The sequence below is a fragment of the Oncorhynchus gorbuscha genome, linkage group LG25 (genome assembly GCF_021184085.1).
Source record: "Oncorhynchus gorbuscha isolate QuinsamMale2020 ecotype Even-year linkage group LG25, OgorEven_v1.0, whole genome shotgun sequence".
Classification (NCBI taxonomy): domain Eukaryota; kingdom Metazoa; phylum Chordata; class Actinopteri; order Salmoniformes; family Salmonidae; genus Oncorhynchus; species Oncorhynchus gorbuscha.
Window position 1 is genome coordinate 20,491,559 of NC_060197.1, and position 13,440 is coordinate 20,504,998.

At 42.8% G+C, this 13,440-nt stretch overlaps 1 protein-coding gene across 4 annotated transcripts in view; it reads right to left on the reverse strand.

Moving 5' to 3' along the window:
- Nucleotides 1-13,163, reverse strand: part of LOC124013828 (1-phosphatidylinositol 4,5-bisphosphate phosphodiesterase beta-3-like) — a 105,243-nt gene extending 92,080 nt beyond the window's left edge. For 2 of the 4 annotated variants that reach the window (XR_006834934.1, XM_046328390.1), the window contains exon 1: nucleotides 12,475-13,163. Coding sequence is in view for 3 of the 4 variants with exons in the window: in XM_046328390.1 (XP_046184346.1) it covers nucleotides 12,475-12,573 (99 nt within the window). In the remaining variant the exon portion in view is untranslated. The remainder of the gene's footprint in view (nucleotides 1-12,474) is intronic. The other 2 variants (XM_046328389.1, XM_046328391.1) reach the window with 2 other exon arrangements.
- Nucleotides 13,164-13,440: the final 277 nt, after the last annotated feature.

Below are 13,440 nucleotides of genomic sequence, written 5' to 3' on the forward strand. Positions count from 1 at the left end.
AGCCTGATTTCCATGATATTGATCAAAATTAAGCATGTGGTAAGGTAGGCCTATTGTATTTATATATTCGTATTAGCAGGATAATCGTTCATTTTTGATAGGCTAACGTTACTTGATGAAGACCTGTCATTAGCTTTAACTAGCAGTAACGCTGTGCTTTAATCAGCGAAGCTAAAATGTAATGAGTGTACAGATGAGAAAATAAACCCTTTAATAGTCTGCACTTGCTTGTGAATTGTTGCATTATTCAAGAGTGTAATATGGTTTTGTTGCAATAATTAAGTCTATAATATGGTAGATGCTTGAAGAGTTGCATGAAGAGTTGCTTGCTTAACTTTAACTAGTACCTAGCTAGCTAACCCTCTCTCGGCTCGTGATATTCTAGTCGCTAATGGGAATTGAAACGTGTATGTAAATTGACATTTTGTCCAGATAACTCTATTCAGTGAGAATTACTACCAAAGAAAAAGAGGGTGAGAGAAGAGCGGTAGAGAGAGGAAAAGAGGGGAGGGGACGGGGGAGAGAGGGGCAGAATGTTTTCATTATATTCACTATAAAAGGTGAAGTCTGGGTTTTCAGCACCTCTAATAAACCAGTTATTATACAGGGACAACCAGACTGTGTGTGTGTGTGGCTGCTTTGGCAACAAAGGTTGATGACAGTCAATAACCTTTGGACTCTGGTGAGGAGAGGAAAGGGGTTAGAGGGGAAGGGACGACAGGAAAATAATTAAGCGAAAGATAACGAGAGGGAAAGAGAGATGGAGAGGGAAAGGAGTCAAAGTGGTAAAGAAAAAGAGCAAGAGGGAATGAGGAGAGGAAGACCGAGACCGTGAGAATAACAACAAGGGTAGGGAAAGCAATGACACAGAGAAGGAGAGAAAATGACAGACAGAGAGAATGAAAAGAGAAAAAGACAGAGGGAGAGAGAGACAGCTATAGAGCACAAATAAGGACAAAGAGAGTGGGTACAGGAAATTAAATGTTATTTTTCACGTGCTGAATACAACAGGTATTCTTACCGTGAAATGCTTACTTTACAATCCCATTACCAACAATGCAGTTAAGAAAATAGAGTTAAGAAAATATTTACTAAATAAACTAAAGAAAGAGAGCATGAGAAAGAGAGGGATGAGGAGGAGGGGGAACAGAGGGGTGGTGAGAAGCAGAATACTTATGTCAATCCCAAAATGCTTCACTTCACATCTGAGTTTGACCTACGACCTTTCTCTCTTTCTTTTCCCCTCTGGCTCAACCACTCTTCCTTCTCCATTCATCTCTCATGTTAACTCCGTGTTTCACTAAGTGGTGTGACTCGCTTAGACAAACAGTGGCAAGTTTCTCCCATTTCCTCCCTCCCTTCCTCTACATTTCTCATCCCTCTGTGAGACGAATGGCTTGATTCACTGTGTGGTGTAACTCTTTAACAAACTCTTTTCTCCCTCCCTCCTTCCTAACTTATTCAGTCATCATGTCAGTCCCTCTGTCTCTCCCTTCATCTCTTTAATCATAAAGAACATTCAGAAGCCTATCTATCTATGATAGACATTTCACTTTCAGATAATCCACTAGAGCTGCATCCTAAATTCTACAATATTCCCATTACAGCGGATTACATTTGAACAAGGCCCATTGAGGGAATATTGTAGTATTGCACGGTATGGGTCTAAATGTTTGAACAAAAATGGGATTATTAACAACCGCCCAAAAATGGATGACGCAGATGCAGTAAGTAAACAGCATAGTGGGTTAATTTCCACAAGATCTAAGAGCATGGCTCAACTTTTCTGCTGTTTTGGCTACCACAATGTGATTTTTGTATTTTTTATTTTACCTTTATTTAACTAGGCAAGTCAGTTAAGAAGAAATTCTTATTTTCAATTACGGCCTAGGAACTGCCTGTTCAGGGGCAGAACGACAGATTTGTACCTTGTCAGCTCGGGGGTTTGAACTTGCAACCTTCCAGTTACTAGTCCAACGCTCTAACCACTAGGCTACCCTGCTGCCCGTGATCACTGGAAGCGAACCTGTGCAGATACTGTGTGAGTGCGAAGTGTTGCATCTCGCTCATCTCAATATCCTATTGATAACAGGCCCTGATTTACTGAAGTTGCGAGACAATGCAAGCCAAGGAATTGCGAGATACAGCATTCCATTGCGAGGTACAGCTTTTGATTGCCGATAGATAGGTCTAGTGCACGGTTCTGACTGCTTCCCTGATGGCCGACAGGCCTATGCTATTCTACTCCCCTCTCTCAGCTTTAGGCTAACTTTTCGTGCCAGCTTACAGCAGAATCTAACATCAATTCACTGCACTAGTACTTTGTTTATTATAATATGCAAACCATAACGCAAAATAAGCTGATTTTAATGCCGATTGCCACCAAAACATTATTACTTCACTTTTTTAAAAATCGGTCTCTCTCTCACGTCTCTCCTAAAGATAATCTATTACCTCAGCGAACTGATTGTGAGAATAGGGCTCCACCACCCTTGTCTCATGAATGTCATTACTGGTTAATAGTGCTGAGAGATTAACCAAAATGTTGGTTATTTTTCGGGGGGTTTTAAATGTCAGACATCCGTTAAATTATTTGAATTCCACTTCGTTCGTACTCAATGCCTACATTGCGCAATGTCTCTAGAGCAGTGGAGGCTCCTCAGATGAGGATGGGGAGGACCATCCTCCTCAGGGAATTTCATAAAAATAGTGAAACATTGTAAAAAGTTGTAATTTTTTATAAAACTACAGTACCAGTCAAAGTTTCATCATAGCGCTTGATGATTTTTGCAACTGCACTTTCAAAGTTCTTGAAATTTTCCAGATGACTGACCATGTCTTAAAGTAATGATGGACTGACATTTCTCTTTGCTTATTTTGAGCTGTTCTTCCCATAATATGGACTAATATGGTATTTTACCAAATAGGGTTTGTATACAGAAGATAGATGTATTGTGACAAGATAGGGCTGATTGGCTCAAACGCATTAAGGAAAGAAATTCCACAAATTAACTTTTAACAAGGCACACCTGTTAATTGAAATGCATACCTCATGAAGCTGTTTGAGAGAATGCCAAAAGTGTGCAAAGCCATCAAGGCAAAGGGTGGCTACTTTGAAGAATCTAAAGTATAAAAAAATGGTTACTACATGATTCCATATGTGGTATTTCGTTTTGATGTCTTCACTAATATTTTACAATGTAGAAAATAGTCAAAAGAAAGACAAATCCTGGGAATAAGAAGGTGTCCAAACTTTTGACTGGTACTGTAAATTTAAAAGTCTTGCATATCTTGCATATCATAATTTATTTCCACAATTAACTAATATGTGTAACAATGTCAGCAGTTCATACAAAGGATTGTTACTTATAACCAGGATTGGCATTACAACAATTACATTTTTAGCCTGAAGCTAATCAGAAGCTAGTTAGCTTCTTTACTGGCTAATCGTTAGTATTCAGCCAACCACGGTTTGTGGTCATCAGCTATCCTTTAGCTCAATACTCTATCGCCAGTTTTGTACGGCGCGGCTCGGACCTTTTTCTCTCCAAGTCCCCGGATTTCAACTGCTAACTCTGGACATTTATACCTGGATCTCGCAGCTAGCTAGCTGCTATCCGTGTGACTATCGGCATTCGTCGATTCCGGAGCAAACATAAATTATTTCGGAGCTAGCCAGCTGAAGAGTTCCATCAGTCACTCCTAGGCTACAATCACCTATCCGGACCCGTTTTACTGCCAACGCGGAGCCCCACCGGGCCTTCACAGCTGGACTGCAGACGTTGTCTGCCCGAGGGAGTTGTCTGGCTGGCTCCTCCGTCGCGGCGTTACCTGAACGCCCATCTGCGGTCCGCAAACCGTTAGCTGTCTTATCGGCTGCTATCTCAATAGACCTATCGGACAATATTTATTTATTTTATTTTGTATTTTTCTTGGACCTCTAACTATATCTATTGTTTTTTTTGTGTTTTTTTGCAAATTGGATTCGTCCCCTCTACCACACGGAACCCCACTAATCCTACCAACGGAAACGCACGAGGTGGCTAATAACAGACCTCCATCCTATGCTAGCTTGCTACCGATGGCCCGGCTAGCTGTCTAAATCGCCGTGACCCCAACCAACCTCACTACTCACTGGACCCTTTTGATCACTCGACTAAGCATGCCTCTCCTTAATGTCAATATGCCTTGCCCATTGCTGTTCTGGTTAGTGTTTATTGGCTTATTTCACTGTAGAGCCTCTAGTCATGCACACTATACCTTATCCAAACTATTGGTTCCACCACCCACACATGCGATGACATCTCCTGGTTTCAATGATGTTTCTAGAGACAATATCTTTCTCATCATCACTCAATACTTAGGTTTACCTCCACTGTATTCACATCCTTCCATACCTTTGTCTGTACATTATACCTTGAAGCTATTTTATCACCCCTAGAAACCTCCTTTTACTCTCTGTTACAGACATTCTAGACGACCAATTCTTATTGCTTTTAGCTGTACCCTTATACTACTCCTCCTCTGTTCCTCTGGCGATGTAGAGGTGAATCCAGGCCCTGCAGTGCCTAGCTCCACTCCTATTCCCAAGGCGCTCTCTTTTGATGACTTCTGTAACCGTAATAGCCTTGGGTTTCATGCATGGTAACATAGAAGCCTCCTCACTAAGTGTGTTTTATTCACTGCTTTAGCACACTCTGCCAACCCAGATGTTCTAGCTGTGTCTGAATCCTGGTTTAGGAAGACCACCAAAAATTCTGAAATTTTCATCCCAAACAACAACATTTTCCTGCAAAATAGAACTGCCAAAGGGGGCGGTGTTGCAATCTACTGCAAAGATAGCCTGCAGAGTTCTGTCCTACTATCCAGGTCTGTACCCAAACAATTTGAACTTCTACTTTTAAAAATCCACCACTCTAAAAACAAGTCTTTCACCATTGCCGCCTGCTATAGACCGTCTGCTACAATCTAAACTTGATGTCCTCAATCTCACACAAATTACACAAATTATCAATGAACCTACCAGGTACCTCCCCAAAGCCTTAAACACGGGCACCCTCATAGATATCATCCTAACCACTGTCAAACGCTCCCTGAAAAACTTCAGCGAGAAGGCCTTTCTAATCGACCTGGCCGGGGTATCCTGGAAGGATATTGATCTCATCCCGTCAGTAGAAGATGCCTGTTTTTTTTTAAACGCCTTCCTAACCATTTTAAATAAGCAAGCCCCATTCAAGAAATTTAGAACCAGGAACAGATATAGCCCTTGGTTCTCCCCAGACCTGACTGCCCTTAACCAACACAAAAACATCCTATGGCGTTCTGCATTAGCGTCGAACAGCCCCCGTGATATGCAGCTGTTCAAGGAAGCTAGAAACCATTAAACACAGCCAGTTAGAAAAGCCAAGGCTAGCTTTTGCAAGCAGAAATTTGCTTCCTGCAACACTAACTCAAAAAAGTTATGGGACACTGTAAAGTCCATGGAGAATAAGAGCACCTCCTCCCAGCTGCCCACTGCACGGAAGATAGGAAACACTGTCACCACTGATAAATCCACTATAATTGAGAATTTCAATAAGCATTTTTCTACGGCTGGCCATGCTTTCCACCTGGCTACTCCTACCCCGGTCAACAGCACTGCACCCCCCACAGCAACTCGCCCAAGCCTTCTCCATTTCTCCTTCTCCCAAATCCAGTCAGCTGATGTTCTGAAAGAGCTGCAAAATCTGGACCCCTACAAATCAGCCGGGCTAGACAATCTGGACCCTTTCTTTCTACAATTATCTGCCAAAATTATTGCCACCCCTATTACTAGCCTGTTCAACCTCTCTTTCGTGTCGTCTGAGATTCCCAAAGATTGGAAAGCAGCTGCGGTCATCCCCCTCTTCAAAGGGGGGATACTCTTGACCCAAACTGCTACAGACCTATATCTATCCTACCCTGCCTTTCTAAGGTCTTCGAAAGCAAAGTCAAAACACAGATTACCGACCATTTCGAATCTCACCATACCTTCTCTACTATGCAATCTGGTTTCAGAGCTGGTCATGGGTGCACCTCAGCCACGCTCAAGGTCCTAAACGATATCTGAACCGCCATCGATAAGATGGCGGTTCATTACTGCACATTACTGTGCAGCCGTATTCATTGATCTGGCCAAGGCTTTCGACTCTGTCAATCACCACATCCTCACCTGCGGACTCGACAGCCTTGGTTTCTCAAATGATTGCCTCGCCTGGTTCACCATGATGTCGCTCTTGCTGCTGGTGAGTCTCTGATCCATCTCTACGCAGACGACACCATTCTGTATACTTCTGGCCCTTCTTTGGACACTGTGTTAACAACCCTCCAGGCAAGCTTCAATGCCATACAACTCTCCTTCCGTGGCCTCCAACTGCTCTTAAATACAAGTAAAACTAAATGCATGCTCTTCAACCGATCGCTGCCTGCACCTGCCCGCCTGTCCAACATCACTACTCTGGACGGCTCTGACTTAGAATATGTGGACAACTGCAAATACCTAGGTGTCTGGTTAGACTGTAAACTCTCCTTCCAGACCCACATCAAACATCTCCAATCCAAAGTTAAATTTAGAATTGGCTTCCTATTTCGCAACAAAGCATCCTTCACTCATGCTGCCAAACATACCCTTGTAAAACTGACCATCCTACCAATCCTCGACTTCGGCGATGTCATTTACAAAATAGCCTCCAATACCCTACTCAACAAATTGGATGCAGTCTATTACAGTGCCATCCGTTTTGTCACCAAAGCCCCATACTCTACCCACCATTGCGACCTGTATGCTCTCGTTGGCTGGACCTCGCTTCATACTCGTTGCCAAACCCACTGGCTCCATGTCATCTACAAGACCCTGCTAGGTAAAGTCCCCCCTTATCTCAGCTCGCTGGTCACCATAGCATCACCCACCTGTAGCACGCGCTCCAGCAGGTACATCTCTCTGGTCACTCCCAAAACCAATTCTTTCTTTGGCCGCCTCTCCTTCCAGTTCTCTGCTGCCAATGACTGGGACGAACTACAAAAATCTCTGAAACTGGAAACACTTATCTCCCTCACTAGCTTTAAGCACCAACTGTCAGAGCAGCTCACAGATTACTGCACTTGTACATAGCCCACCTATAATTTAGCCCAAACAACTACCTCTTTCCCTACTGTATTTATTTTATTTATTTATTTTTTTGCTCCTTTGCACCCCATTATTTTTGTTTCTACTTTGCACATTCTTCCACTGCAAATCTACCATTCCAGTGTTTTACTTGCTATATTGTATTTACTTTGCCACCATGGCCTTTTTTTTGCCTTTACCTCCCTTATCTCACCTCATTTGCTCACATTGTATATAGACTTGTTTTTACTATATTATTGACTGTATGTTTGTTTTACTCCATGTGTAACTCTGTGTCGTTGTATGTGTCGAACTGCTTTGCTTTATCTTGGCCAGGTCGCAATTGTAAATGAGAACTTGTTCTCAACTTGCCTAGCTGGTTAAATAAAGGTGAAATAAAAGCAATTATTTTGGCAAGCAATTCTTGTGATTCATCCTATATTTTCCCTAACATCATTAACCCATAGCAACAGATGTGGGATACATACACACACTCATACACACTCCCCACCCTTCCCCCACAAACAACCACAAACTCAGATGTTCAACAGTTGTTCCGAGCCCAACTCAAGAGAAGACTTGATGTGCGAATGCATATACAGTTGTACCTGTATGAGAAGGCATGCAACATTGAGCAAGAATGGGGAGATTTGATTAACCAATGTCAAGTCCTAGCTGATGGAGCTCAGATACAACCCCTTCCCCTGAAACACACACATGCTGGTCTCCCGCTGTGACCATTTTCCCAAGCATCTCTGTGCAGTCAGACCATCTGATCATTTTGTGCCACCAGGGCCACAATAATTTGCCCCCACTCTGATTGTCAGAGTGTGACCAATTCCCCATGGGTTACTGCAGCTAGTGTCGCCAGCACTGCCACTACCTAGGTGGAATTGGAATTCCAACCATCTATACATACAAGGTCTTCAAGGTTCTCATTAGCAGCATTGAGAAATTCCATGTATATTATGCTCAAACATTTGGGGGCTTTGACTTTGTTGGACCAACCCCTGCCAGGCAGGCTCAGACTCTTGAGGGGGTGGTGCTGCTTTGATCGCATTTATCTTTCTGTTTTGGCTGTGTATAGCCTCACCAGGATCTTGACCTGACTGTGGTTCGGCGTCGTGAGCAACTTCATTGGGCTAATGCTCACCTCCGATGGCCACTGGTATGCTGGGGAAGTGTCTTCTTCACAGATGAATCCCGGTTTCAACTGTACCGGCCAGATGGCAGAGTGTGGCATTGTGTGGGTGAGCATTTTGCTGATGACAACATTGGTGGCAGTGGGGTTATGGTATGGGCAGGCATAAGCTACGGAAAGCAGACACAATTACATTTTTTCGATGTTAATTTGAATGCACAGAGATACCGTGACGAGATCCTGAGGCCCATTGTTGTGCCATTAATCTGACGCAATCACCTCATGTTTCAGCATGATAATGCACAGCCCCATGTTGCAATGATCTGTATACAATTCCAGGAATTTGAAAATGTCTCAGTTTTTACATGGCCTGCATACTCACTAGACATGTCACCCATTCAGCATGTTTGGGATGCTCTGGATTGACGTGTACAACAGCGCGTTCCAGTTCCTGCCAATATCCAGCAACTTCACACAGTCATTGAAGAGGAGTGGGACTACATTCCACAGGCCACAATCAACGGCCTGATCAACTCTATGCGAAGGCGATGTGTCGGGCTGCATGAGGCAAATGGTGATTACACCCGACACTGACTGGGTTTCTGATTCATGTCACAATTTTTTAAAGGTATCTGTGACCAACATATGCATATCTACATTGCCAGTCATGTGAAATCCATAGATATGGACTAATTTATTTATTTTCATTGGCTGGCTTCCTTATAAGAACTGTAATTCAGTAAAATCTTTGAAGTAGCTGCATTTATATTTTTTGTTCAATGTAGTTAGATTGCTAAAAACAAAGTGAAATTGATTGTATGATTGCATATTTGATTCATGAATGCACACATACATAGCTGTCTCTGAAAAATGTAGACATAAAACATTTCAAATGTAATGATATTGAACTCAAAAGATGACCAACGATTGAACAGAGCAGTACCTGAATTGATCTGTCTGGATCAAGTGCGATTTTGTGACTTGGCTAATATGCCTTATTTTTTTTGCTATGGTATCGTTTTGGTATCGAGTATCATGACGGTAAGGTTTGGTTTCGAAGGAAAAATTCTGGTATCGTAACACTAGAATATGGTACCACCAGATTCACATTCTAGTGAGATTCTTGAGTCCGGAGTATACTAAACTGTACTGTGTGTGTGTGTGTGTCCGGAGTATACTAAACTGTACTGTGTGTGTGTGTGTGTGTGTGTGTGTGTGTGTGTGTGTGTGTGTGTGTGTGTGTGTGTGTGTGTGTGTGTGTGTGTGTGTGTGTGTGTGTGTGTGTGTGTGTGTGTGTGTGTGTGTGTGTGTGTGTGTGTGTGTGTGTGTGTGTGTGTGTGTGTGTGTGTGTGTGTGTGTGTCAGAGAGAGACGAGAGACAAGGGTTCAGGGTTGAACTCAGAGGTATTTGGTGCAACAGTATGTAGAGGTTCTCTCCCTCTCTCTGTTACACATAATAATTTTTACTGAATTCAACTGTCATATAACTAAATTGAGGAGCAGAATGGATAGGGTTGAGGAATATAGGGGAAGGAGCGAGAGATGGAAGAAGGGTGGGAGGGAAGGAGGGAGAGAGAGAAGGGAAAGAGAGGGAAGGGGGTGTAGGAAGGGTGGGAGGGATGGGGGAAAGAGGGAGGGAGGAAGCGGGTTGGAGGGAGAAGGTAGGGAGGGCTGGGAAAGTAGTTTTGGCTCCAGAGAGCACAACAAGCTGAGACAGGAAGTAATTCAGTGTGAAACACACACCACACACACACATTGACTCACTGTAGGTGGAGAAATGTGCTGCATGTCTTTCTACAGTGTGTGTGTGTGTGTGTGTGTGTGTGTGTGTGTGTGTGTGTGTGTGTGTGTGTGTGTGTGTGTGTGTGTGTGTGTGTGTGTGTGTGTGTGTGTGTGTGTGTGTGTGTGTGTGTGTGGTATTAACTTGAGACTAGATTCTCAGCTCTTTCCCATTTTCTCAAATCAGATGTCCTTATTTGGGGACTGAACAACGTGAAATGTTGCTCTCTCACATTCCCTCTCTTTCCTCTCCCACACTCCTCCTCTTTCTCTGACACTTTTTTTCTCTTTTTCCTTCTCCTACAAGTTAGACTCCTCATATCAGTTCTGTTTCTCTCTGCAGAGGGAACGCAAATGAAAAAGGGATATAAGGAGGCAAAAGAGGGAGTGGAGAAAGAGAAATGTGAACATTGTCCCTTGCAGTTCGCAAAGTTAATCACAGACCTAACAACTTCCTGGGAATTCCCTCGGAGAAAGGAGGAAGAGAGAGAGAGAGATAGAGGAAGAGAGTGAAATAGATTAATTAAAGAGAGAGAAAGGAGAGAAAGCAAGAAAGATCGATGAAGTGAGACTGAGGAGGAAGAAAGAAACAAAGAGAGAAGAAAGAGAGTGGGAGAGTGAGAGAAGGAATGTAAATGCCATCCAGGACCTCTATACCAAGCGGTGTCAGAGGAAGGCCCTAAGAATTGCCAAAGACTCCAGCCACCCTAGTCATAGAATGTTCTCTCCAGCAAGCGGTACCAGTGCGCTAAGTCTAGGTCCAAAAGGCTTCTTAACAGCTTCTACCCCCAAACCATAAGACTGATGAACATACAATCAAATTGCCACATGGACTATTTACATTGACCTCCCCCTTTGTTTTTACACTGATGTTACTCACTGTTTATTATCTATGCATAATCATTTTACCCCTACCTACATGTACAAATTAACTCGACTAACCTGTACCAGTACCCCCTGTATATAGCCTCGTTATTTTATTGTATTACTTTTTGTTTTATTTTTTACTTTAGATTATTTAGTAAATATTTTCTTAACTCTATTTCTTGAACATTGGTTGGTTAAGGGCTTGTAAGCATTTCACGGTAAGGTCTACACCTTCGGCGCATGTGACAAATATATTTTTATTTTATTTGTAGTCTATTCATTCTTTCTGTCTGTTTGCAAAAATATGTTTTCCTATTGACACCCTTAAAGCAGTAAAATGCTTCAGGCGCCCTCCTCTAAAATACTGACAATGAAACGTAATATCTCTCTCTCACACACACACACAGTCCACAGTTGCCAGGCAAGGAGGGGTGAAAATACATGGAAGAGAGAGTAGGGCCAATCCAGTGGGGAGATCTTTTGAATTTCCCGTAAAGCATATTTGGGTTGTCTTGCTTTATTAAAACACAAAAAATATTGTTTCCAGATTAACAACCGTCTACCTGAAACAGGAAGTACTAAACTAGTCCTAAAATGTCTTAGAGTTAGGGACATACAAATGTGGGTGTTTCAGCCTAGGCTATGTCGACATGGTTTGGAAGAGTAGGCCTATGGAATGTTCATTCAGAAACTCAATTCACAAAGTCTGTCTCTCCTATGTTGAGATAAAAATTATAATTTGCCATGTGTCATTCCATTGACTCCGACTGTCTATCGAAATTCCTTGGGAAAACAGTGACAAAATGGTGCTAGAACAGAAAGAGAGAGTAGGCCAAAAGTGTGAAAGAAAAATGGCTTTGTAGTTGGGTTGTCTAAAAAACCTGAGTGGTGGAAAAACTTGCTTGACAAGAATTCAAAGGAGAGCAGAGCTAGGCCGATCTATTGCAGGATAGGTATAGGTATGCAGGACAGTCCAATGGGTACATGCCAAATGGCAACCCATTTCCTATATAGTGCACTACTTTTGACCAGAGCCAATAGGGATAGGTCAAAAGTATAGGGCAGGGGTCCCCAACTTGCGGTCTGCGGGTGATTTTATTTGGCCCATCAAGAGATATGTGACCATATATAAATGTAAGCAAGGTTTGAAATGGTTGTTTTAGGTAAATATTAATATTATGTTTGGGCGGTCTACAAATTGTAATTATGTTCCAGTCTCCTGACCCCCCCCCCCCCCCCCCACCCAACAACAAAATAAATTGTCCTGCAGCTAAATCTAGTTGATCCCTGGTACAGGGAATAGGGTTGACATGTAGCCTAGCCTATACCAGTCCTGTAGGGACATACCTACCTACAGCCTCTGGCCTGCAGTGTCTATAATAGTAAACTCTAAAGTCCACAAAGTAAGGATTTATCAATAAAATCAACTATGCTGCTATTATTTTATAATGAATGCAACTTGAACACGTGTGGTGGGGGGAAAACGAGAACTAAATGTAGGCTATAACTCTCTCTCACTCACTCACAAACAAACACGTTTAGAGCCACTAGGCTATATTACTAACCTCATCCCATTTGATAAACTTGCTCCCCCGTTTTAGTATGTCGTGAACCGACACCGGTTTGAGCTGCAGAGCGTGGACTCCTGGCTTCGCCCCGGCCATGGCTCCGGGTCAAAGCCGTGTGGCAACGCCTAAACTCCGGCTGCGGTGACCTGCCCTCTTCGGTGCCCCTTGGTCCTTGGGGCTAAATCCTTTTCCGGGGTGAGCTGTGACTTGCAACGCTGAAAGTTGCTGTATGAATTAGAAAATACGATAACTTGGTTCCTAATAGCCTAAGTTTGCGTATTCAACTATCCTAAGATAGTTTTAAACGTCACAAGTTGAGACGAGTCGAGTAGCTACGTTTAATATAGGTCAATATATAGTTTGTTCATGTCTCGTTTAATCGTGTTGTATGGCTGGATTAGATCCCTTCCTTAATTTCTTCCTTCCTTCCATCCGCCTATTAATGTCCCCCTCTCTTGCTTTCCTCGAACTTTCTCTTGTTCACACTCGTCCCCCCCGGATTCTTATCTTCTCTTTCTTCCTTCATGTTTTCTAGAAAGGGGGAGAGCAGAGGACAGACAGAGCGAGAGGAGGACGATAGGGAAAAACGGACGGGGAGTGTTCTCTCTCTCTATCTTTCTCTATCTTCTCTCCTTTTCAGTCAGACATTCAACGCGGTCATTCCATTTGGTATTTCTAGAGGCATGTTCTGTGCGTTGGGGACTTAATGCAGAAGTGTGACAAGAACGTTGGAGTTTGTAACGCTCTCAAACTGCCAGCTAACCCACATTTTTTGTTGTTGTGCAAAGTTATTTTCTCATGCATGCAGCCTCCTACAACACCTTTAAAGAATGTCAGCTATGTGCTGCATGTTCTAGGTTCAGTCTATACAGAACAGAGAAGTGTGTGTGCGCGCTTCTGAAACCTCACACACTTTCAGTCAAACAGCAAAAGAAAATCAGAAAACAATTTAATATAAATAAA